At 47.4% G+C, this 22,778-nt stretch overlaps 1 protein-coding gene across 1 annotated transcript; it reads left to right on the forward strand.

The window, feature by feature from the left end:
- The first annotated feature begins 2,401 nt into the window (after window positions 1–2,401).
- LOC128349658 (vitelline membrane outer layer protein 1-like) lies at window positions 2,402–7,015 on the forward strand. The gene is made up of 4 exons (XM_053306320.1): window positions 2,402–2,569; window positions 3,302–3,396; window positions 5,225–5,511; window positions 6,891–7,015. Exons 1-4 carry the CDS (start codon window positions 2,402–2,404, stop codon window positions 7,013–7,015), a joined length of 675 nt encoding a protein of 224 aa, XP_053162295.1.
- Window positions 7,016–22,778: the final 15,763 nt, after the last annotated feature.

Below are 22,778 nucleotides of genomic sequence, written 5' to 3' on the forward strand. Positions count from 1 at the left end.
CTGGGTGGGTTGACTGGAGAAAAACCAGGACGGGTACAGATCTTTAATCTCATTCAAATTTCCCAGGATTGGAATGGCCGTGCGGCATATTCCAAACATCTGCTGTGCAGAATCATGGGAGAGAGGAGTGCCAATTATCTGCAAGCCCAGGAGAGTGGGGTCACCATGCCTTGCAAAAATAAAAATGTATATGTCCTGATGGGCAACCGAATTGACAGAAGGCATGTTTGGACTGCATCCTTGTGGCAGTTGCCAAGACTGAAAGACGTGTTTTGGGAGTACCCATCTATGTGGCTTGCTGAGAGAGCAGTCTGCTCCAGAGCAGCATTCATCCTCATTCACCTGTGAGGAATCTCACCTTTCACTGGAGGCAATGCTGCTCCTGCTGGATGGTTCTTCTCATGCATAAGCCTAGGGACCACATGCATTAACCCATGAAAAAGGGGCTGGGGCCCCTTTCCCCACAATCACTGTACAAAAAATAGACCAGAGCCATTCAAGGATTCCTTCCTTTTAAACTGGATCCCTAGTATCGTCGCCCTGCAATATGTTACCTTCCCAGCAATCTAAGCAGTTGCCCAGTGTATGGTGCCATCATGGCAACATATGCTAGTAAATGTACATCTTTATCACTTCATTTTTGGAGAGCAAAGCACATAGTGCCTGTCTAGCCATTGTGTCCTTTTTTCTCCCCTGATTCCCATAAGGGGCAACAAGGGACAGAGTGGGAAGAGAGCATGCCCCCATGCAGTGTTCCCTCTAACAGGGATTCCCAGATGTTATGGACTACAACTCCCATAATCCCCAAGCAAAAGCCATTGAAGCTGCGGATTCTGGGAGTTGAAGTCAACAACATCTGGGAATTCTTGCTGAAGGGAATACTTTCCCCATTTCATTTTCCCATTTAACAAGCTTACAAGTTTGGGATGGGACATCGTGGCATCTCTGTTGCTGGCCAACAGACTCTGGAAGGCTTCCTTGGTTCTTTATTTCTGCCAGTCCCACATACCCTTTTATCCTTGTATCCTCATGCCTAAACTGCCTTTGTGAAACTGAAATCCTCTCTTGTCCCTTGTAGGGGCTTATATAAGAGGGGACTATAGGGGACTTACATAGAAAGCAGTTTGGATAGAAGGTAAGAGATAGGTTTAGGTTAAGAGACCTTAGTATGCTTTCAATCATGTTCAATATAAAGGCTCAGCATTAAAAGGATGGAGAAATCTTTCTTGCCACAGACAAGGTGATGACAGAAACCATGTATCAGGGCGTTGGTGCCCAACTGAAGCTGAAAGTGGTCAAAATTCAACTACAAATCAAGGGAATAAAAAGAGGTAGTTGTGGTGGGTTACACTGGCTAAAAACCACAGGGAACTGGATATCTATGAGATGCAAAAACCAGCAGTTCCGTGGAACTCACAAGCCTCAGAGGTGGAGACTAGAAGCATGCATTTTCTCAAAGGACGAATCAGTAAACTTGAGTAAAGGTCTTTGATGTCAACTAGCCTATCAGAACACAAGGAATAACAGCAGTCCTAATATGGGGCAAGGTTCCTGTGTCAGAAAAAATATTTGAGAGCTCAGCAGGTAGTGCTTGGGGTCACCATCGTCCAATCTTAACCTGGGGTTGTGACTTTGACCACCTACAAGGATCCATACGTTGCTGTACTTGACCAATTCATACATGTTGCTTGCCGTGTTGCTGTCTTGCTATTCTACTATCTGCTGGAATCGGTGAGTTGCTAATAATGCTTTTACATTTTATTCATTGCAACTGAGTCAGGAATGACAAGGATTTGAATGAAAGGTTAACAGCACTTGGCAAGAGGATAAGGAGGTTGGCAGCAAACCCAGGACAGGCCCCCAGAATATGCCTTCGTGGCAACCCTCTGCCATGCTCCGTGTGTGGTTCCCAGCCACACGGTTATTAAAAGCATGGCAATGCAGGTAGTGGAGCCAAAACCCAAGCACAGATGCCTGGCTTCATTTGTTGGAGTGGGGGGAGAGGGGGCAAGCCTGGTAGCCCCTGGACACAGACCCCACTCCTGTGGCTCATTTTGTGCCCCCTTTGTCCAATGGCAATGCCACTAGACATTGGGATCAATTTTTGCCAGATGTGATTGAACCCTGATCCTAAACAAAATCCATCCACATATCCCTGCACGAGTCAACTCTTTGTTAAGCTGCTAAACTAAAGTAGTGGTAGGATCCTGGGTTAGTCATGCTCTACTTTTCAACAACTTTTAAAAATATTTCCTGTTTGCCTTCCATACCTTTGGCTTTCTCTTGGAAGCTATATAACTACATTCCCAGAAACACTTGGTCCAGAAGAGATCTTAAATTCTCATAGCACTTTTATTCTCCCCTATGCTTCTGCAGCTAGATTCCGAGCTGATTGCCTCCCATGGACCTCTCCATCAGAGCATTGTTCTTCATCCTCTCCTGCTGCCTCTGGAATGTGGAAGCCCGGAGATTTAGTTCTGTTCTCACAGTGTCAAATGGAGGACCATGGGGTGACTGGGGGTCTGTCCAGTTGTGTCCCTCAGGTTATGCACATGGTTTCTCACTGAAGGTAAGTCTGCCTGCAGGCTGGTTTTCTGGCACCCTGATGCCAAGTTGCTTTTACAGTCAGCTACCTTTGAATTGTCCTCTCCCTTTGCTTTCTAAATACTCCACAGGAAATAGTTCTCAAACTCAGAGAGGAAGGTGGGGGGAAAGCAAGATTTTACCTCATGCTAAAGTCTGGATGTCAGCCAGTATAATATAATGTTCAATGGAATGGAATGTTCAATGTTATCTCACTTCTTGTTGGACCCTAAAGCTGCCATTGAAAGACTGTGCCTAAGTTATTGGAGACCAGGTCAGATGTCGTGGTCATGGTAAGTTTGGAATCCAGAAAGAGAGACAGTGAACCAAAAGGTGATGCTGTAATGTGCCTCTTATCAGTCTGGGTCTGATCAATCTGAGTCCCTTTGATTTGGTAGGATGTATCTTTTGATGTGAACTGAAATTCGGATCGCTAGACATAGCCAAAAGTTGTTGTGTACTCCTAGCTGCACTTGACTAGGGCTAACAGAGCTCATTGTCTGTTTGGAATGTGAAGGTCTGTGAACTGGGAACAAAAATTTGAATTTGAATTAAATTTGATGTAGCCTGGCCAGTCAAATGCTATCCAGTCTGTAAGGCTGTGTGCATTGGTAATTCTCCCTGGGAGCAGCATACATTTCTTGTGTAGAATTGTGGTTTGCACTGCAGTTCTGGATTTACCAGCAGTGTTTTAATAGTCTCTTTCTTTCATCTCCAGGTAGAGCCAAAGCAAGGTCGTGGAGATGATAAAGCCCTGAACGGCATCCGCCTGCACTGCACTAAAGGTGCCCTAATTGAGTCTTCAGTTGGACGGTGAGTCAGGGGCGTAATTATAATAGGGCAGAGGGAGACAGTTGTCTAGGGGCCCATTGCCTTCCCCCCACCCGAGGCAAGTCACATGACTGACTCCCCAGCTGCACACCTGCCCGGGCTTCCTTCTGTTGTATTCATCCTCCAGAATTGATGTGGGTGTTAAGACCTGGAGCTACCAGAACAGCATGTCTTTCTCTTGTACCATTAAATGACTTGCATCATCCAAAATCTACAAACCCTTTTAAAAAATAATTTAGGATGATGTTCTATTGGGGTGTGTGTGTGTGCGTCTCTCTCTCCCTCTGTGTGTGTATGTTTGTGTGTGTGTGTGTGTGTGTGTACACACACACACACACACATATACAAGTGATTTTCAGCCCGTTAAATAATGGGCGCTAGTAAGCGCTCCGGGCCCCCCGCCGCCATTCCCCCTCCTGCCGCCAGCCTCCATGCTGCGGCCAGTCTCCCCGGCCAGGCAAGGGCCCCAAAGTCTCCCCCCCGCCCGGCTTCGGCGGCGCCGCCAGGCCTCGGTGGCGGCTCCACAGACACCTCGGCCGGCTTCCCCCGCCACCTCTTCCCCCCGCCCCGCTTCGGCGGTGTGGCCAGCTGCCTTGGCCGCACCTCAGCCAGTTTCCCCTGCCGCCTCTTTCCCCCGCCCGGCTTAGCGGTGGCCGCTTCTCCTTGGCGGACGCTTCTCCTCCCGGCCATCATGGCCGCCTGGTCACTGCGGGCAAGTCTCCCTTGGTCTGTTCTGGGCATGCGCTCTGCACATGCCCAGAACAGCCCAGGGAGGCACGGACACATGCCTTGGTGTCCAAGGACGGACACCAAGGCTTTTATTAGAGAGGATATATATATATATATGCTTTTTGTTACCACTATTCAGCCTCATTTAAGATTTCTTTACTTCAGTGAGTATGTCCCCACCACCACTGAGCTTCAAATGTCCCCACCACCACTGAGCTTCAGTGGTGGTGGGGACATTTTAAAATCTTGTCTCTGGGCCCACTCCAACCTTGCTACGATGAGTAGCTTTTTATTTTCTCTTTCACCTTAGCTTTGTTGCTTGGAAGTGGTTAGTTGAAATCTTTTACACTCAGTTAAATCAGCAGCAGCAAATGACAATGTCAGACTCAGACTAAACTAGACATAATAAGTGATCTATGCTCAGAATAGATGACAGATGGTCTATACTGTATGTTCTCTTACACAGAATCCTTGCTTTGCTAGCAGGCTCTTGGGTTTAGTTGAATCCTTTCATTGGGAAAAGATTCCATATTGCAACTAGAGAGCTGCTTCCAGAAAATGTAGACACTACTGAACTGGATGAACCAATGGTGTGACTCAGAGTAAGGCCGCTTCCTATGCTTTGAACTCTAGGCAGGTGAGTTTGCTACAGGAACTGACCTGGCCATGGAGAAGCAAACCATTTTGTTTGGAGTCATTTCACATCGTTTAAATTTCTTTTCACAACATATACAGGTGGAACAAGAACAATAAACAGAAAAAAGGATGGCAAATTTATCACTGGTGAGTGGACATACAAATCAAAAGCATTATATGTTGCTTTGTAGAGACAGTACACTTCTGGCTTTTAGAAGCTGGAGACTACTGCTGGGATAATCTATCTCTGTATTTCCCCACTTGTGACCCTCCTTGAGGTTGGTAGAAACAACTATGCTATGAGTTCTGTTGCTCCTCTCACTGCAACACATGTACTATATTGTATCCTTACTGTGGAACTCTGAGAAACAAGGCATGACCACTATTTGAATACCTGCATTGCATATATTTCTTAGGCCATTACAATCTTTGTTACCTTTTTCAGATGGGGAACCTGGTCGGGGATTCACTATTGCCCAAAAGGAAACCTGGTCTCCTTTTCTCTAAGAGTGGAAGGCAAGCAAGGGGATGGTGATGATACAGCAGCCAACAACATCCAGTTCACCTGTGAAGAGGGGACTGCACTAATGGGCAATGGACTTGGCTGGGGCAGTTTTGGTCCATGGAGTCGCCGTTGCTCTTCTGGCTCCATCTGTGGGATCCAGACAAGAGTAGAGGGTCCTCAAGGCAATGGTGATGACACGGCACTTAATGATGTGAAGTTATTCTGCTGTACCAGAACGAAATGTCTTTTCCCTTCATGCAGCACAGCTAGGTGCTAGTATGCCAGTGGATTGGCTAGACATAAATCTTAACCACAATTAAATGTTGAAGTGAACATCATGTGGTCTGTGTGAAATTATTATTATTATTATTATTATACTACATTTATATCTTACTCTTCCTCCAAGGAGCCCAGAGCGGTGTACTACATACTTTTGTTTCTCTTTCACAACAACCCTGTGAAGTAAGTTAGGCTGAGAGAGAAGTGACTGGCCCAGAGTCACCCAGCTAGTATCATGGCTGAATGGGGATTTGAACTCGGGTCTCCCCAGTCCTAATCCAGCACTCTAACCACTACACCACGCTGGCTCAAATCTAAATAGCTTAATTCTGCACTTATCATTTTTAGGTAGGCTGAAGCTAGAACACACTTTAAGTGGTGCAGTGAGGAAATGCTTGACTAACAAGCAGAAGGTTGCTGGTTCAAATCCCCACTGGTACTTATATTGGGCAGCAGTAATATAGGAAGATGCTGAAAGGCATCATCTCATACTGCATGGGAGGAGGCAATGGTAAACCCCTCCTGTATTCTACCAAAGAAAATCACAGGGCTCTGTAGGTACCAGGAGTCGAAATCAACTTGTCGGCAGACTTTACCTTTAAAGATAGAACATTACGGCAATATAGGGAATTTTCCCAGACCCCAACCCAAGAAGACACGTAGACATTCTTTATGGGTAAAGGGCCACAATTTATTGATTAATTAACAACCGGCAAAGGCGAACTGAACAGTGGGTGATGAATCACCCCCACGAAACAGTGCGGGCCCCTAGGCATGGGCTAGGATTACCATCATCCTACCCATTGCCACCTTGGGCGACACACCCTAGCTCCGGAAAGGGGCAGGCACACCCTACCCTATTCCATCAAAGCCAACCCACCCCCTTAGAAGAGGGGACCTGGACAGCTCCAGGTATTCACCCCCCCCCGGACCGTGCAGCCCAAAGGATGGTGAAGACCTGGAGCAGGTTTCATGGCCATCAATTACTCCCCGCGCCGCACAGGCAACAAAGGAGCAATTAACCAATCCACCTTAAATATCCAAGGGTGCTCACCGATACTATACCTTGCTTACCCCTCAGCCCGCACTGTTACCACCACCCAGGGAGGTTAGCCCACGCTTGACCTCCCTGCCCCACCACTTCCTAAAAATTCAGCAAGCCTCCTCTGTATGTTACCTAAATATAGATCACAACCAAGCTCCGAAAGGTGAACCCCATCGGCACGATATAACTCAGGAAGGCGAGCCACCACATTAGGGTGGTGTATTACAGCGCCACCGGCAGCTATCACAAGTTTCCCAATTGCGGCCGAAGCTTTGCACCTAGCCTTTTCTAGACAAAGCCCCGAACGGGCATTCCGCCACACCCTACGCTGCAGCCAATTAACCCAGAGAATAAGCACCCCGGGCATCCATTCCTCCAATAAGGACAAATCAGAGGAGGCCTGCTGAACGATAGACAGGCCAGTCTGCCGGCCTAGGTCGTTCTCCCCTAAATGCAAAACCAAGATGTCGGGCGGGGGAAAACTACTTAAATGCTCCCTAAGCGCGGGCAGCAGCTGGTTCCAGAGCATCCCACGCATGCCCAACCAGTATACAGAAGCCCGTCTTCCAAACCCAAGCTGGGATCCCCAACGAGACATGCTAGCCCGCTTGAAGGCCCAAAAGACCAACGAGTGGCCGCACAACAGGATCCATACCGGAGCCACCGATCCCCCCAACACCTGCCAAGGGAAAAAACACAATCAATAGCGGCTGAAGAAGCCCGCTGTCAGCGCACATAGCGTCTGACCGCCACGGACTTCCACCTCCCAATCCTCTGAACCTCCGCTTCCTGGAGGCCCAACCTCGTGGCAGTGGTAGCTGCCCCAATGCGGAAAGAGTGCAGCGTGATCCCCTCGAGGGGAATCCGAGCTGCGCTAAGAGCATTCTTAATCACTGAAAGGAACTGATACTGGGTAAGAGGAGTCTGATCCGAATGCACTAACAACCCCCCCAGAGTCAGGTCCCAGAGCCACGTAGGCTCTGAGGGCCGACACCAGGCAAATTTGCCTATCCCCAGCGGCCGCCAAGCGAACCGTCTGGCCCCTCCCCTGCTGATCCGTCTTAGAGCAGCGAAGAAAAAGCCATGCCTCTTCTCCTGACAATGACAGGTCGGAGAACTGAAGACAACGGTCACGAGGGGAAACCCTGCTGCGCGGGAACAGCTCCCCGGGGTGAAAGGCTCTGAAAAAAGCCACTAAAACCGCAGCCCGGAACAAAGACACCTCCCAAGAATCTGCACAGCACCCGGCTAACTGACTGTGTGTAGCGGTCACCATATCCAGGTTGAAGGGCCGCCTAGAGTCTCCAGGGCCAGGGTCAGCGCTGGCCCAGCCCTCCAGCATGCGCCGCACGTGAGGGTCGGAGGGAAAATCACCCACCCCTCTAACCTGTGCCTCAAAGGTAAGGGCAGCTAAATAACCACCCAGGGTAGACACGGCCCGTCCTGCTCTGTGTAACGTGACTAGAAACTGTTGCAGCTGACCCACTGGGACCAGCCAAACCTCAGGCAAACCTTCAGCCCTCCGAAAAAGGGCAAAAGCCTCAAGCTTGGCTGCGTAGCTAACTCTGGTGCCAGGCGCCAGAGACGCCGCTATCGCCTGCTGCGCCTCCACCTGCCAAGCTGCCAAAGAAAGGCCGGCATGGGGTCTGGGTGCAGAGAAGCCTCGGGAGCTAATGCTCTGAATCTGTTCACCTGGAAACGAGACAGAGCGTCAGCGATGTCATTCCGAATCCCCGGCACATGGCGGGAGCGGAACAAAATGTTGGCCCGCAAGCACTGCAAAACCAAAGCTCTGACCAGAACCAGAACCCTAGGGGAGCACGAAGACTGAGAGTTGACAACCTGCACCACCGCCTGGTTGTCGCACCAGAAACGAACTGAGGAGTCAGCAAACTCCTCAGCCCAGATGTGAACTGCCACCACTATTGGGAACAGTTCCAAAAAGGTCAAATCCCGCATTACCCCTTGTTCAAACCAATCCCGAGGCCAGGGGGCAGCACACCAGCGGCCCCTAAAGTAAAGCCCAAAACCTGCACCCCCAGCAGCATCCGAATGGACCTGCAGATCAGCCTCTAAAAGCTGCTCCTGTCTCCAAAAAGTAACCCCATTGTAACCAGCCAGAAAAGACTCCCAAATGGACAAATCAGCCCTAACCCCCTCTGTAATCCTGACCCTGTGATGGGGAGCGCGAAGACCCATTGTCAAGTCACAGAGCCTACGCAGAAAGGCCCGACCAGGGGCAACAACCCTGCAAGCAAAGTTAAGATGCCCCGCTACCACCTGAAGCTCCCTAAGGGAGGCTTTACGGGCCCGCCCTAAGTCCCTAATCAGCCCCACCAGCACCAGCAGTTTAGCCTGCGGGAGTCTAGAACAACCCGCAAGCGTATCAATCTCGATACCCAAGAAGGAAAGCCGCGTAACCGGCCCTTCAGTTTTATCCTTAGCCAACGGCACCCCAAGCTCTTCCGCCAGCCCCATAAAGGAGCGCAGCAAGTGGAGGCATTCCCCAGAATTGCCTTGACCGACAAAAAGAAAATCATCTAAAAAATGAGCCGTAGACTGAAGGCCCGCCCTACGCCTGACTGCCCATTCCAAAAAAGAGCTGAAAGCCTCGAAGGCAGCACAAGAGATCAAGCAGCCCATTGGCAAGGCCCGATCAAAATAGAACTGGCCAGCAAATGTGAAGCCCAGCAACTCAAAGTCATCCGGATGAACGGGCAGCAGGCGAAAGGCAGATTCAATATCACATTTGGCCAAAAGGGCCCCTGGGCCCTGACCCCTAACTACTCCAACTGCTTCATCAAATGAAGTGTAGCGAACCGAACACAAACTATCAGGGATGCCATCATTGACAGACAACCCTTTGGGATACGAAAGGTGGTGAATTAACCAGAATTCACCGGGAACCTTTTTAGGAACCACTCCAAGGGGCGAGGTTCGTAACCAGGGAAGAAGAGGGGCATCAAAGGGGCCTAACACCCTACCTGCAGCCACCTCTTTATTAATCTTCCGTAATACCACATCCTCCTTGCCTACCACAGATTTAAGATTACGAGGACTCCCTAGTCCCTGGAGTGCAGAGGAAGGAATCCAAAAGCCATCCCGAAAGCCCAAGAGTAAATAAGAAGCTGCCGACCGGTCAGGGTAGTCCATCAGCAAGCGTTCTAACATGTCAAGCCTGATGGGGCTGGGGCCCCTTACCCAAAGGGGGTGGGGGAGGACCACCCTTCCGATTGTTTCCAGGCCTAAACTTGGACCCAGGACCACCAGGTTTGGCTCGGGAGCACGATGTACTGGGGTGCTCTGCCCCTCAAAAACCGCATGCGTGCCTGAAGCGACAGGGGGAGTGAGAGCACTTGCCGCTTGTGTTATACTCCCAGCAGACCAGGTGGGGTTGAACCCACTGCTGGCCTGCCCCCACTGCAGCCGAAACCCCGGAAGGCCTGGGCAACAAGTGCCCACTATCCGAGCGGTCACCTTCAACTGGGCGAGCTGGAGACATGATCACCAGCCACAGTTCCTGCAGAGGTGTATCCCACGGCAGTGTGGGATCCAAAGCTGCCCTCATACGGAAACTCTCATCATAACGGATCCATGAAGATCCAGCAAAATCTGAGACAGCACGGTGAATGATATCCATATACTTCAGGAGAGCCGGGCCACGTGCCGGCTGTGCCTGAAGTATCACGCCCATGTAGATAGTAAAGCCAGACAGCCAGTTATTCCATGTTTTTTCCACTGGCTTTCTCTTGGTGGCCTCATGCTCCTTGCAAGACTCACCCTCCTTATGTTTGACTTCTGGTTCCCTAAACAGAAGACTAAAGATGTCTATATACTCCCCCTTGAGAATCTTTTCCCTGGTAGAAGGCAACAAGTGATCCCCTAGGGGAAGGCCCATGCCCCCGTAGGGGGCGTGCTGGGCCGAAGGCAGAATCCCCATAGGGTAATACCCAGGCCGATTAGTGGCATCCTGCCCTGAAGAAGGAACACTTCCGGGGGAGGGGAACGGGCTACTCGAAGGCCGCCCACCCAGCCATACCTGCTCTGCTGCACCCTGTGTCCCTGCCGTGACCCCAGGAAACGCCAAGGGAAAACCCATGCCCCAGTGTTGTGTGTAGGGGGACCAGTAGGAAGCTGGTCCCCATCCCCCCATGGCAGGAATCGGCCAGGGAACAGCAGGCCACTGGCCGGTGCCGCCAGGAGGTGTCGGTGCTGCTGGCTCACCTGGAACCAACGGCATAGCCGGATCTGCAGGCGGATATCCAACTGGAACGACAGGCACAGGCAGCGGTGGCACAGGAACCTCAGGAGCCGGGTCTACAGGAGATGGCGACACAGGAACAGGCGGAGCCGGGGCTGGTCCCTCAGGAGCAGAAGGCGCTCCCAGCCCCCCGGGGGGTGGGGCGGGCCCACTAGGTTCAATCCTCTCTCCAGCTCCTCCAACCTGCTAGAAATAGACGTTAGTAGCTGACTCCTGGCAGACCCCCGGGTCCGCCGGGGAACCTTGGGAGGCGGAACCCCACCCCCACCAGAAGGCCCGGCCCCCTTGTCAGAAAAAGCAGACTTCGCCTTCTCTAGCGCCTCCATATGGTTGATTAACCCACGAATAAGGACCATTTCATCATCTTCCTTGTCCGAGGAAGATGGAGGGGGTGCAGGCCTCTTAGGCTGACGAACGGGACGCCCCCCTTTTTTTTCTTTCACCTTACGGGGCATCACAGCACGCAATACCAGACAAGGGGTCAAAAGGAACACAGACAAAACCACCCCCAAAACAAGCCCCCAAAGCCCAGAGGAAGACTTGCACCTAAAGGCCTGCAAAGGCACCAGCCAAACTAACAGCCAAACTACGGGAAAGCAACCAGAACCCTCACAGAACAGAAGAAGGGGGTTAGGGCCGAAACCACGCCCACTAAGCCCAGCCAGCCAATCAGGACCCTTCTTGGTCCTCGTGCTGAGCTGGGCTGGGAAAAAAGCCCTCCCCACAGCACGAGGCAGAGGGGAGGGGGATTTTTTTAAAAATCCAGAATTTGACAGTTGCATATTCATTCATTCATTCATTCATTCATTCATTCATTCATTCATTCGATTTCTGTACTGCCCTTCCAAAAGTGGCTCAGGGTGGTTTACACAGAGAAACAACAAATAAATAAGATGAATCTTATTTATTTAGGAATTCAGATTTTTATATCAAAGGCTGAGCATAATAACTGAGTCCTTTAGTTCAGAGAGCAGGTTTCCGCAGAGATCCAATACCAATCAGATTGGTGTATCATGTCAGACTGTCTTCTTTAATATTTATTCCAGGGACCTCTTCAGAAACATTTCCTATTCTTATTTGACTAACTGAAATTAAAATATAGCCTGCCACATACTAAATAGTATTTGGGGTGCAAATGCTTTTGTATGTATGTATGTATGTATGTATGTATGTATGTATGTATGTATGTATTTGACAAATTTTCATACCGCCCAAAACTCATGTTATTTTAGCTATGGATGCCAAATATAGATTAGCAGCTGACACAGACTGAATGTTAGCCATCAGGTAATGAATGTAATGGTGTAGGGGGCAATTATTTTCTAGGGGAAATTGGTGGTGCAATGTTGGGGTGTGGTTGTCTTGAAGATCTTTAACTCAAGAGCTGGAATTCACAGGTTGCCAAGCCCACAAATGCAGCAGAGACTGGGTGCTGGGGAAATCAAATGTCCAATGACCTTTGATCAGTAAATCATCTAGATCTCTGTTACTAATTGTCGTATAACAACCATGCATAGCATGACCTGAGTCCCTCTCCATGCATTCACTCAAGCATTCAAAGGCAGTTCCAGGTTTCAGGAGGCCCTTAACAGACTTCCCTCCATGGGACGTTCCTACCTAAGTGGGTCTCTGCCACAACTAAACTATGGGCACAGAGGTAATCTCAGACATCAGCAGTGGACCCTTCTGAGGGTCCTGAGCTCTCAGCAGCTGCTCCAAAATTCCATCACCTGATGTCAACCTGAACTAACTTAAAGTTAAGAGCAAATCATTTAGTTTTAAATTACATTGAGGCCATGTTCATGGCCATAGTGGCTGGGGCTCCTATCTGCCTTCCCCCCATGATCAACAGCTCTTTGGGGTTCCACCACCCGCACACCTCATGACCAGTGCAGTGGCAGATGCCCAATCTGGGGTCCTTCTGCATCCCACAGTTCATCATGTGGGCTTTAGAGAGGCAGCTTGCTGTAATGCCACCGGCTCATCTGGTGGCTACTCAGGGACGGGCCTTCTCTGTTGTTGCCCCAAGACTTTGGAATGCGCTCCCTAGTGAAATAAGAGCCTCCCCATCTCTGACATCCTTTAAAAAGTCCTTAAAGACACATTTCTTCACCCAGGCTTTTAACTGATATTGTTTTGATTGTTTTGAACGTTGCTTTTAGAATATCGTTTTAAATTTTTAAATTGTGTTTTAAATTTCTTGCTTTTACATTTTTTGTTTTTGTTTTTAATTAATGTTTTACTTTTTAATCTTTTTGTAAACCACCCAGAGACCTACTGTAAGTTTTGGGTGGTGTAAAAATATGATCAAACAAACAAACAAACAAATAATGCACCTGGCCACACTGCACCCTGGACTCTATGTCCCTTTTTTCTTCCCCTGGCAGTTGTTTCCAGATTCCCAGCACTGCAGATGACCAAAAAGGGAGATAGGTCAGACTCCTTTTCCCGCCTACTTCACTCCCCACCCCCACCCCATGTAGTGGATCTAGGCTCCTCGGGTCTGCAGTTGCTGTGTTAGGAGGCCTCTTTGACATCCAAATAACACAGGCTGCTGGGGTAAACTCTTTCCTACCCAAGCAACCCGTGTCATGTGAACGACCTCAATATCTTCTGGGACTTTTGTCCAAGCATAATGGGAAGAGTCATTTGTATGGGATACTCAGAACTCTCTCTTTATATTCCCTGGGGCCTTACCCTCCCTCCTCCACAGAACTACTACAGCTCTCAGGACTTGGTGGGTAGCAAGGGGGCCCCTTCCATGTGACAGGGTGAGTCTGTTGCCTCAAGTATGGGTTCAAGGAGGAGTGCAGAGGCCAGTGAATGCTGGGCCCCTTCCACCACAGATGGAAGGGGCCATCCACTACACCATCCACTACCACCACTCTTCCAAACTTCACTGGGGCATGCTGTTCATTTCCCCCTCTTTGCCCCACTGAGCTGCACCTCTTCCACTCCTCAAACTGCTCCAGGAACACCACTGCCAGCACTGCTCACTGGTCACGTATCACCGCTGCTGCCTCGGTAACATGGTCTGAGAATGCTGAGCACCCACCAGCAGATGGGAGGGGCCATGGTATTGTCCTTTGCCTCAGGCAGAAGAATGTCTTGGCCCAGCCCTGGTGGTGAGAGGACACGACTGCTGAACTCATTTAAAACTTTTTATCAATACCTACATATTTTATTTTTGATATCTGAGAGTTGGCGTGCTCACTGCAATCCCAGAAAGTAAAGGCTGGTCATCAATTAAATGGCATTTTAAAATGTTGGCATACAAATGGTGGTTATCAAATAATGGTGGTTATCAAATAAAAGTGGTTATCAAATTCTATAACTTCTTAAAACAAACCTAATCCCACATTTTTCCTTAGGGAAATGGAATATTCCTTAGGATATTCCTTAGGACAGGAATATCCTTAGGGAAATGGGTGTCCCAGAACATCCCATTTTCTCATGAGAAACCTATACACAGGACAGGAAGCCACAGTCCAGACAGAACATGGCAAAACAGACTGGTTCCAGATCGGCAATGGAGTAAGACAAGGCTGTATACTTCCTCCTTATTTATTCAACTTATATGCTGAACATATACTGAGAGCAGCTGGATTGGGAGAATACGAGCGTGGTTTTAAAGCTGGAGGAAGAAGAAAGAAATATCAATAACCTGCGCTACACTGATGACACCTCTCTGATAGCTGAGAATGCAGATGATCTGCAAGCTCTAGTAATGAAAGTCAAGGAGCACAGTGAAATAATGGGACTATGACTAAATGCAAAGAAGACTAAACTAATGATAACAGGTACAGTAACAAATCTCAGAATTGACAATGAAGACATTGAAGTGATGGATGGTTTCTGCCTTTTAGGATCGAACATCAACAGTCAAGGATCCAGCAGTCAAGAAAGATGCCACAGACCAGCACTTGGTAGGGCTGCAATGAAGGCTATGGAAAGGATATTTAGATGCCGTGACATGTCTATACCTTCAAAGATTAGAATCGTTTGGACAATAGCTTTTCCCATGGCACTCTATGGATGTGAAATCTGGACCTTGAAGGAGAAAGATAGAAAAAATATTGACACTTTTGAACTTTGGTGCTGGAGAAGACTTTTGAGGATACCATGGACAGGCAGGAAAACAAACAAATGGATTAGAACAAATCAATACAGAATTTTCACTCGAGGCACAAATAACTTCGGACACATTATACGAAAAACCAGCTACCTTGAGAAGTCCATAATGCTGGGAAAGGTTGAAGGAAAGAGGATGACCAGCAGCAAGGTGGATGAACTCAATGACTAAAGCAGTGAATGCACCACTGAGAGACCTTAAAGGCCAAGTTGAAGACCAATCATCCTGGAGAGAATCTATCTATGTGGTTGCTAAGAGTTGACACCCACTTGACGGCACTTAATCAATCAATCAATCAATCCCATATTTTACATATGGAGTTGAGATCTCAGGTCTAGGAATGGAGAGTGTGGTGTAATGATTAGAGTGTTGGACTAGGACTAGCTAAACCTGAGTTTAAATTCCCATGCAGCTATGTTACGTACTAGGTAACTCCGGGCCAGTTACGTATCTCTCAGCCTTACCTACCTCACAGGGTTGTTGTGAGGATAAACATATCCATGTACACCGCTCTGGGCTCCTTTCAGGAGGAGTGGGGTATAAATTTAAAAATAAAATAAAAATAAAATTTGCTTCTTATGATATTGAATTTTTTCAAAATAAATTGCTGAGAATTTCAGGTACCATGCCTCCTCTTTACAATCTGAGTCTGATATACTGCCTTTTAAATGGAACATCACAATCAGACCATTATATTTTGGGCTAAGAGCTGTCAATTCCAAATTTTCAGTTGTGCAAATTGTGTCTCTCAGAACAAATGTGGGATGGCACCTTAAAATACCCCAGCAAGAATCAAAAGAACCGCCCACCAAACTATCCACTGACCAAATGATGAAAGAACAAGCTATAGTGGAAAATATATTCAATCTAAAACAAGACAAAACAATGGGAATAATATCAAAGAAACTATTATATGGTATGGGAGGAATAATAAAGTCCATAATATGCAGATTAGTATGATGTATAAATGAATGAGTCCACACAACAGTGACCTGGAAAACCTCTGTTTCGAAATATATCTTTTTCAAGTGGAAGTTTGTCTTGGAAAAATGACACTGGTCCACATGCTTCAATGTCCAAATCTTCTGAGAGATATAAAATTCATTTATTATAGAAGTTTCAATCATGTTTCAAAGAGTATGCCTATCCAACATATCCCCACTGTGTGTATAACATGCACAATTATAAAAAAGCGAAGGTTTGTGGAAAACTTACAATATATAACACTGTTTGTGTTACAAACTGTTTGGTGGGGGATCTTTTTGCTTCTTGCTGGTGTGTTTTCATACAGTATGTATGTACTTATTTAGTGACTTACTTACTAACTAACTTATTACATTTATATCCTGCTCTTCCTCCAAGGAGCTCAGAGTACATGCTTATTTTTATCCTCACAACAACACTGTGAGGTAAGTTAGGCTGAGAGATACATGACTGTCTCAGAGTCACCCAGTGAGTTTCAGGGTTGAATGGGGATTCAGTATTTTTGTTTATCTTCACTTTAAAATACCCACCATGGATTCAAACATTTGCTCATCAAATTCAGCATCTTGGTTTTCCCCTGGAGTATTTTCTCTCCTTGAACAATTTGTCTACTAAATAAATATTTAAATGGAGGGTGTGTGATATATCCATCCAAGTTGATCTGTATGCTCTTGCTAGCAATACAATTTCTCCATAGTCTGCTATGATAAAATACAAATGGGAATGTGAACAATATCTAAAAAAATTTCTAGTGGAACTCTCAGAAATGCTCTGACCAAGCTAAGCATGCAAGAAATGCTATTTGTTGTTTTAGATCAGGGCTACTCAGCTTCAGCCCTCCTGCAGATGTCGGCCCATAACTCCCATAATCCCTTGCTATTGACCACTGAGGCTAGGGATTATGGGAGTTATAGCCCCCAAACAGCTGGGGAGCCAAAGTTGAGCAGGCCTGTTTTAAATGGCCAATTCACAAAAGTCCTGAATGATTCTTGCCTCTGTTGCTGTGCCAATGGTGCTGTAGATTACCTCTTTCACTGCATCATTTCCTCATCAGCTCATTCAAATTTTTTAGATTTCCTTTTATAGGGGAAAACCTACTGGTCTGGTCTACAGAAGAATGACCTTATCCTGCCTCTCGTGATAAGGCAACTCAATGGATGTTGGCAGGCTTTGCAATGCAAGGTAACACCAGCATGGTAACACCACTATCAGCCCTTGAAGATATGTTGTGCTAAGTTTAAATAGGCCCAGTTACTCTCCACATGATAAATACAATGTATTCACCACTTTAAAAGGTGTATTTTTGTTGCAATTTGTGATTGTTTAGCAAAGCACTAGGAGGAAGCTGCCCATTTCAGTTATAAAGTAGTGCAGAGCCTTATTGTTGCAGTTAGTCAAGAAAAATCCTGGAGATTGTAGGAGATTGCATTTTTGAAAATGCAAAAAATGGAAAAAAATCTGCAAAAAAAAAAAAACTTAATATTGCATTAGTGTCTGATTGCTTTTGGGTTTGGTGGTTGATAGGCACCCCTGGGTGCTCTGCATAGGGAATAATGGGCCGGTCTGAGTCCCCATTATACCCTATTGGGAAAAAATCGCAGGAGTATCTGATAGGTTTGGGGTTTGGGTGGTAGTTGGCACTCATGGGTGCCTACCACCCCAACCCACTTTTGGAGGCTCAAACCTTCAAACCAGTTTGAACTAGTTCAAATAGTGTCAGGCTCTCTTTGGTTTGAATTCAGACTGGCATTGACAATTCAATGCCCTGTTCAAACATTTGAACTGAACCAGTTCTAATTCAAACCAGTTCGAATTCAAACCTGTTTGCACATTTCTAGTTCACAGGTTAGTCCACTTGCACCTCAAACATTCACCATCTTGAATCGGGGTAGATGACATCATCACAAACTATGCAATTGAGGTGTACCTGTGTGTCACTCACTACAACTGTACCAAATTTGGTTAAAATCAAGTAGACAGTCTACAAGTGAACCCACTTGCACCCCTCAAATGTTCATACATCCACCAACTTGAATTGGGGTGGATGACATCATCACAAACTGCACCATTGAGGCATCCCTATGTGTCCCTACACCTGTAGCAAATTTGGTTCAAATTGTTTAGGCACTCCTCAAGTTAGCCTACTTGAGCCTCAAATGTTTATGCATCTGAGATCTTGAATTGGGGTAAATGACACCATCACAAACTACTCTGTTGAGGTGTCCCTATGTGTCCCTACAATTACCTGAGTTGGTTCATATTGGTCTAGGCATTGCGAAGTTGATGGGGGGTGGGGGCAGAGACACTGACAGAGAGAGAGAGAGAGAGAGAGAGAGAGAGAGAGAGAGAGAGAGAGAGAGAGAATGCCAGGTGATCTCATAAGCCCACTGGAAAGTATGCTAAAAAGTTGTTTGGTCCCCAAAATAGTCTCTATTCCTCCTAATGCAAAAAAAGTCATTTGGTACCCATAATAGTTGCATATCCTCTATAAAAATCCCTAGTTGGCAATCCGTGTCTGTGTGTTTTGTGTCCTTTGCTGCTTTGTTTATGACCTATGTTTGTAACAAGAAAGGCATTTACTTAATTACTTAAGTCTGTGGTATAGATCTGCTCTAAACCAAAGTGCACAGTGCTGGTCTTATACATTTAGACACCTGAAGTTAAAAATTTTTTTTAAAAAGCTGAAGCAATGCCCTTGGTCTTAAAGCAGCCTCCACCCCACACAATCTAGTGGGTTTTGTTTTTGCTTTTTAATCTTGGAGGCTCTTAAGATGTGGGACTGGAAAAGTTATAGAACAAAGTAGGTCCTCCATCTGCTCTGCTCAGTAATGGAGCAGTAGTCATCAAAGCTACTTCTCAGGACGGCCATGTCCCATTTTTCTGTCCTACCCACATATCTATTTGACTCCTCTGCTCTGTGAGACTTCCAGGCAGGTCTCTGACTGCCATGAGACTGTAAGTAGAATTTGCCTGCCCTGCTCTCAGCAGCTTAGAAAGGGGAGAAGGGAGGACAAGATTTTAGATCCAGTGAGAATTATACAGGCCTGACTATCAGTTGGGCTTGCATGATAAGGGAAAACCAGGAAAACAATAGTAAACCAAAGCGAGAGTTCTTTTTTGCTAGAAAAGTGTGTTGAGGTTGTAGTAGAACTGTCTGGAAAAACTAAAAACTAACAAATTGGCAGGGCCTGATTGCATCTTTCCAAGAATCCACAAAGAACTCAAATGTGAAATTGCTGACCTCCCTGCTAAAATATATAACTTATCCCTGCAATCGGGCTCTGAACTGGAAGACTGTATAGTAGCAAATGTAAGACCAATTTTCAAAAAGGGATCCGGGGGTGATCTGGGAAATTACAGGCTGGTTAGCTTAACATCCGTTCCAGGCAAAATGATGGAAAGAATCCTCAAGGATAAAATTGTAAAGTACATAGAAGAACAGACCCTGCTGCGAGAGAAACAGCATGGCTTCTGCAAAGGGAAATCTTGCCTCATAAACCTTTTGGAGTTCTTTGAGAGTGTCAACAAATGTGTGGATCAAGATTAATCTGTTGACATAGTATACCTGGACTTCCAAAAAGCTTTCGACAAAGTTCCTCATCAAAGTCTCCTGTGGAAACGTAGCAGTCATGGGAAAAGGGGACAAGTACATGTGTGGATTGCTAACTGGTTGAAAGACAGGAAACGGAGGGTAGGTATAAATGGAGAGTTTTCACAATGGAAGGAAGTATAAAGTGGGGTCCCCCAAGGATCTGTACTGGGACTGGTGCTTTTTAATTTATTCATAAATGATCTAGAAGTTGTGTTAAGCAGCAAGGTGGCCAGATTTGCAGATGATACCAAGCACTTTGGGGTAGTGAAATCCAAAACAGGTTTTGAGGAGCTCCGAAAGGATCTCTCCAAACTGAGTGAGTGGGCGACAAAGTGGCAAATGCAGTTCAATATTGGCAAGAATAAAGTGATGCACTTCGGGGTGAAGAACGCCAACTTCAAGTATACGCTGATGGGATCTGAGCTGTCGGTGACCAGGGGAGGGATCTTGGGGTCGTGGTGGACAGCTCATTGAAAGTGTCGACTCAATGTGTGGCAGCTGTGAAAAAGGCCAATTCCATGCTTGGGCTCATTAGAAATGGTGTTGAAAATAAAACTGCTAAAACTATAATGCCCTTATACAAAACTATAGTGCGGCCACACCTGGAGTACTGCATGCAATTCTGGTCACCACATCTAAAAAAGGACATTGTAGAACGGGAAAAGGTGCAGAAGAAGGCAACCAAGATGATCAGCGGCCTAGAGCACCTTTCTTATCAGGCAAGGCTACAACACCTGGGGCTACTTAGTTTAGAAAAAAAGACGACTATGGGGAGACATGATAGAGGTGTATAAAATCATGCATGGTGTGGAGAAAGTGGATAGAGAGAAATTCTTCTCCCTCTCCCATAACACTAGAACCAGGGGTCATCCCATGAAATTGATTGCCAGGAAATCTAGTACCAACAAATGGAAGTACTTTTTCACACCATGCATAATCCACTTGTGGAATTCTCTGACACAAGATCTGGTAACAGCCAACAACCTGGATGGCTTTAAGAGTGGTTTGGATAACTTCATGGAGGAGAGGTCTATCATCGGCTACTAGTTGGAGCTAAAGGCCACCTCCAGCCTCAAAGGCAGGATGCCTTTGCGGGGGGGGTAACAGCAGGAGAGAGGGCATGCTCTCAACTCCTGCCTGTGGCTTCCAGCGGCATCTGGTGGGCCACTGTGTGAAACAGGGTGCTGGACTAGATGGGCCTTGGGCCTGATCCAGCAGGGCTGTTCTTATGTTCTTCTTATGTTCTATGTACCCCCATTCCTGCTGTTACATCACTAGATGCAATGGTGGGGCACTGCATTTCAGCGCAACTGCTGAATAGTACTCTGAGCGGCCGCCACCAGAGATCATCCCATGAAACTGATTGCCGGGAAATTTAGGACCATGAAACAGAAGTATTTCTTCACACAATGCATAATCAACTTGTAGAATTCTCTGCCACAAGATGTGGTGACAGCCAACAACCTGGAAGGCTTTAAGAGTGGTTTGGATAACTTCATGGAGGAGAGTTCTATCAACGGCTACTAGTTGGAGGGCTATAGGCCACCTCCAGCCTCAAAGGCAGGATGCCTCTGAGTACCAGTTGCAAGGGAATAACAGCAGGAGAGAGGGCATACTTTCAACTCCTGCCTCTGACTTCCAGTGGCATCTGGTGGGCCAGTGTGTGAAACAGGATGCTGGACTAGATGGGCCTTGGGCCTAAGCCAGCAGGGCTGTTCTTATGTTCTCTCTGGCCCTATATAAGAACGCTGCCTGTGGCGGCGGGCTCGCCGCCGGCGGGGTTGCTACTGAAGTGGTGACACCAAACGGGGTCACCCCTTTGGGGGAGCCACTTTGGGGGAGAGCGAGGGCCAGGTCTCTTGGCCTAGGTATTTGTATGTGGGAGGTATTTAATAAAGGGGCTTCTGTTTTAATTTGTCCTGGGTGAGGAACTTTTATGTGTCTGGGCTTATTTGGAGATGAGGAGACAGGGGGCATGTCCACTGACTGTGGGGCAGCCATTCCGGTGGTGGTGGGGAACAGAAGAAGTAACATTGGCAGGTCAGCAGGTTGTTACAGGGGAAGAGAATATAGAAATTTACTAGCTATTTCCCCTTCCAGCTGTCCTGCCAGCTCTTTGACCTTGGAGAGCAGTGCTGACCACCCATGGAACCCCACCTTGCTCCTCTGTAAAGCCAGGTCGGTCCGGAACAAATCAGAAACCATCCATGATTTGATTCTGGTTTAAGGTGCTGACCTGGTATTATTTCAGAGACCTGGTTGGAGGAGGCTGGGGGCACAGTGTGGTCTTGGCTTCTCCCTCCAGGGTACTCTGTTGAGGAGAGGGTGAGGGACCGGGGGCGGGGAGGTGGAGTGACTGTGGTCTACAAGAATAATATCCTCCTTACCAGGGACCCGGTTAGAGTGTCAGACCATATCGAATGTGTGTACTTAAGTCTGGGGACCAGGGATAGACTGGGACTTCTGTTGGTGTACCAATCGCCCCGCTGCTCAACAGAGTCCCTAACTGAGCTGACGGACTTGGTCTCGGACTTGATGTTGGAGCCGCCCAGGCTTATGGTGCTGGGTGACTTCAATGTTCATTTCCGGACCAATTTGTCCGGGGCGGTTCAGGAATTCGTAGCGGCTATGATGACTATGGGCCTATCTCAGGTGGTCTCGGGACTGACACACGTTTCAGGTCACATGCTTGATTTGGTCTTTCACTCTGATCAGGGTGGTGTTCTGTGGTTGGGGAATCCTGTGATTTCACCATTGTCATGGACGGACCACCATCTGGTTACGGTTGGACTCATAGTCACACCCCACCTTCGCAGGGGTGAGGGACCTATTAGAATGGTCCGCCCAAGAAGGTTATTGGATCCCATAGGATTTCAAGAAGCCTTGGAGGGATTCGGTGTTGGCTCTGCCGGCGATCCTGTTGATGTCCTGATGGAGAATTGGAACAACAAACTCACCGGGGCGGTAGACATGATCGCTCCTAAGCGTCCTCTCCGACCCGCTTCAAAACTGGCCCCTTGGTATACAGAAGAACTACGGGGGCTGAAGCGGCGAGGTAGATGACTAGAGCGCAGGTGGAGAAGGACTCGGCTTGAATCTGACAGATAGCAACATAGAGCTCATTTGAAGACCTATGCTCAGGCGATACGTGCGGCAAAGAAGCAATTCTTTTCTGCCCGTATTGCATCCGCAAGTTCACGT

This window comes from Hemicordylus capensis, chromosome 3 (assembly GCF_027244095.1).
Source record: "Hemicordylus capensis ecotype Gifberg chromosome 3, rHemCap1.1.pri, whole genome shotgun sequence".
NCBI lineage: Eukaryota > Metazoa > Chordata > Lepidosauria > Squamata > Cordylidae > Hemicordylus > Hemicordylus capensis.

Bases quoted from the DNA above. Each gene is read 5' to 3' on its own strand.
- LOC128349658 (XM_053306320.1), top strand. From the start codon at position 2,402: ATGGACCTCTCCATCAGAGCATTGTTCTTCATCCTCTCCTGCTGCCTC. The intron at 3,397-5,224 runs GTGAGTCAGGGG...TACCTTTTTCAG, and splicing joins ATTGAGTCTTCAGTTGGACG to ATGGGGAACCTGGTCGGGGA. The intron at 5,512-6,890 runs GTACCAGAACGA...CTTTGCACCTAG, and splicing joins TGATGTGAAGTTATTCTGCT to CCTTTTCTAGACAAAGCCCC.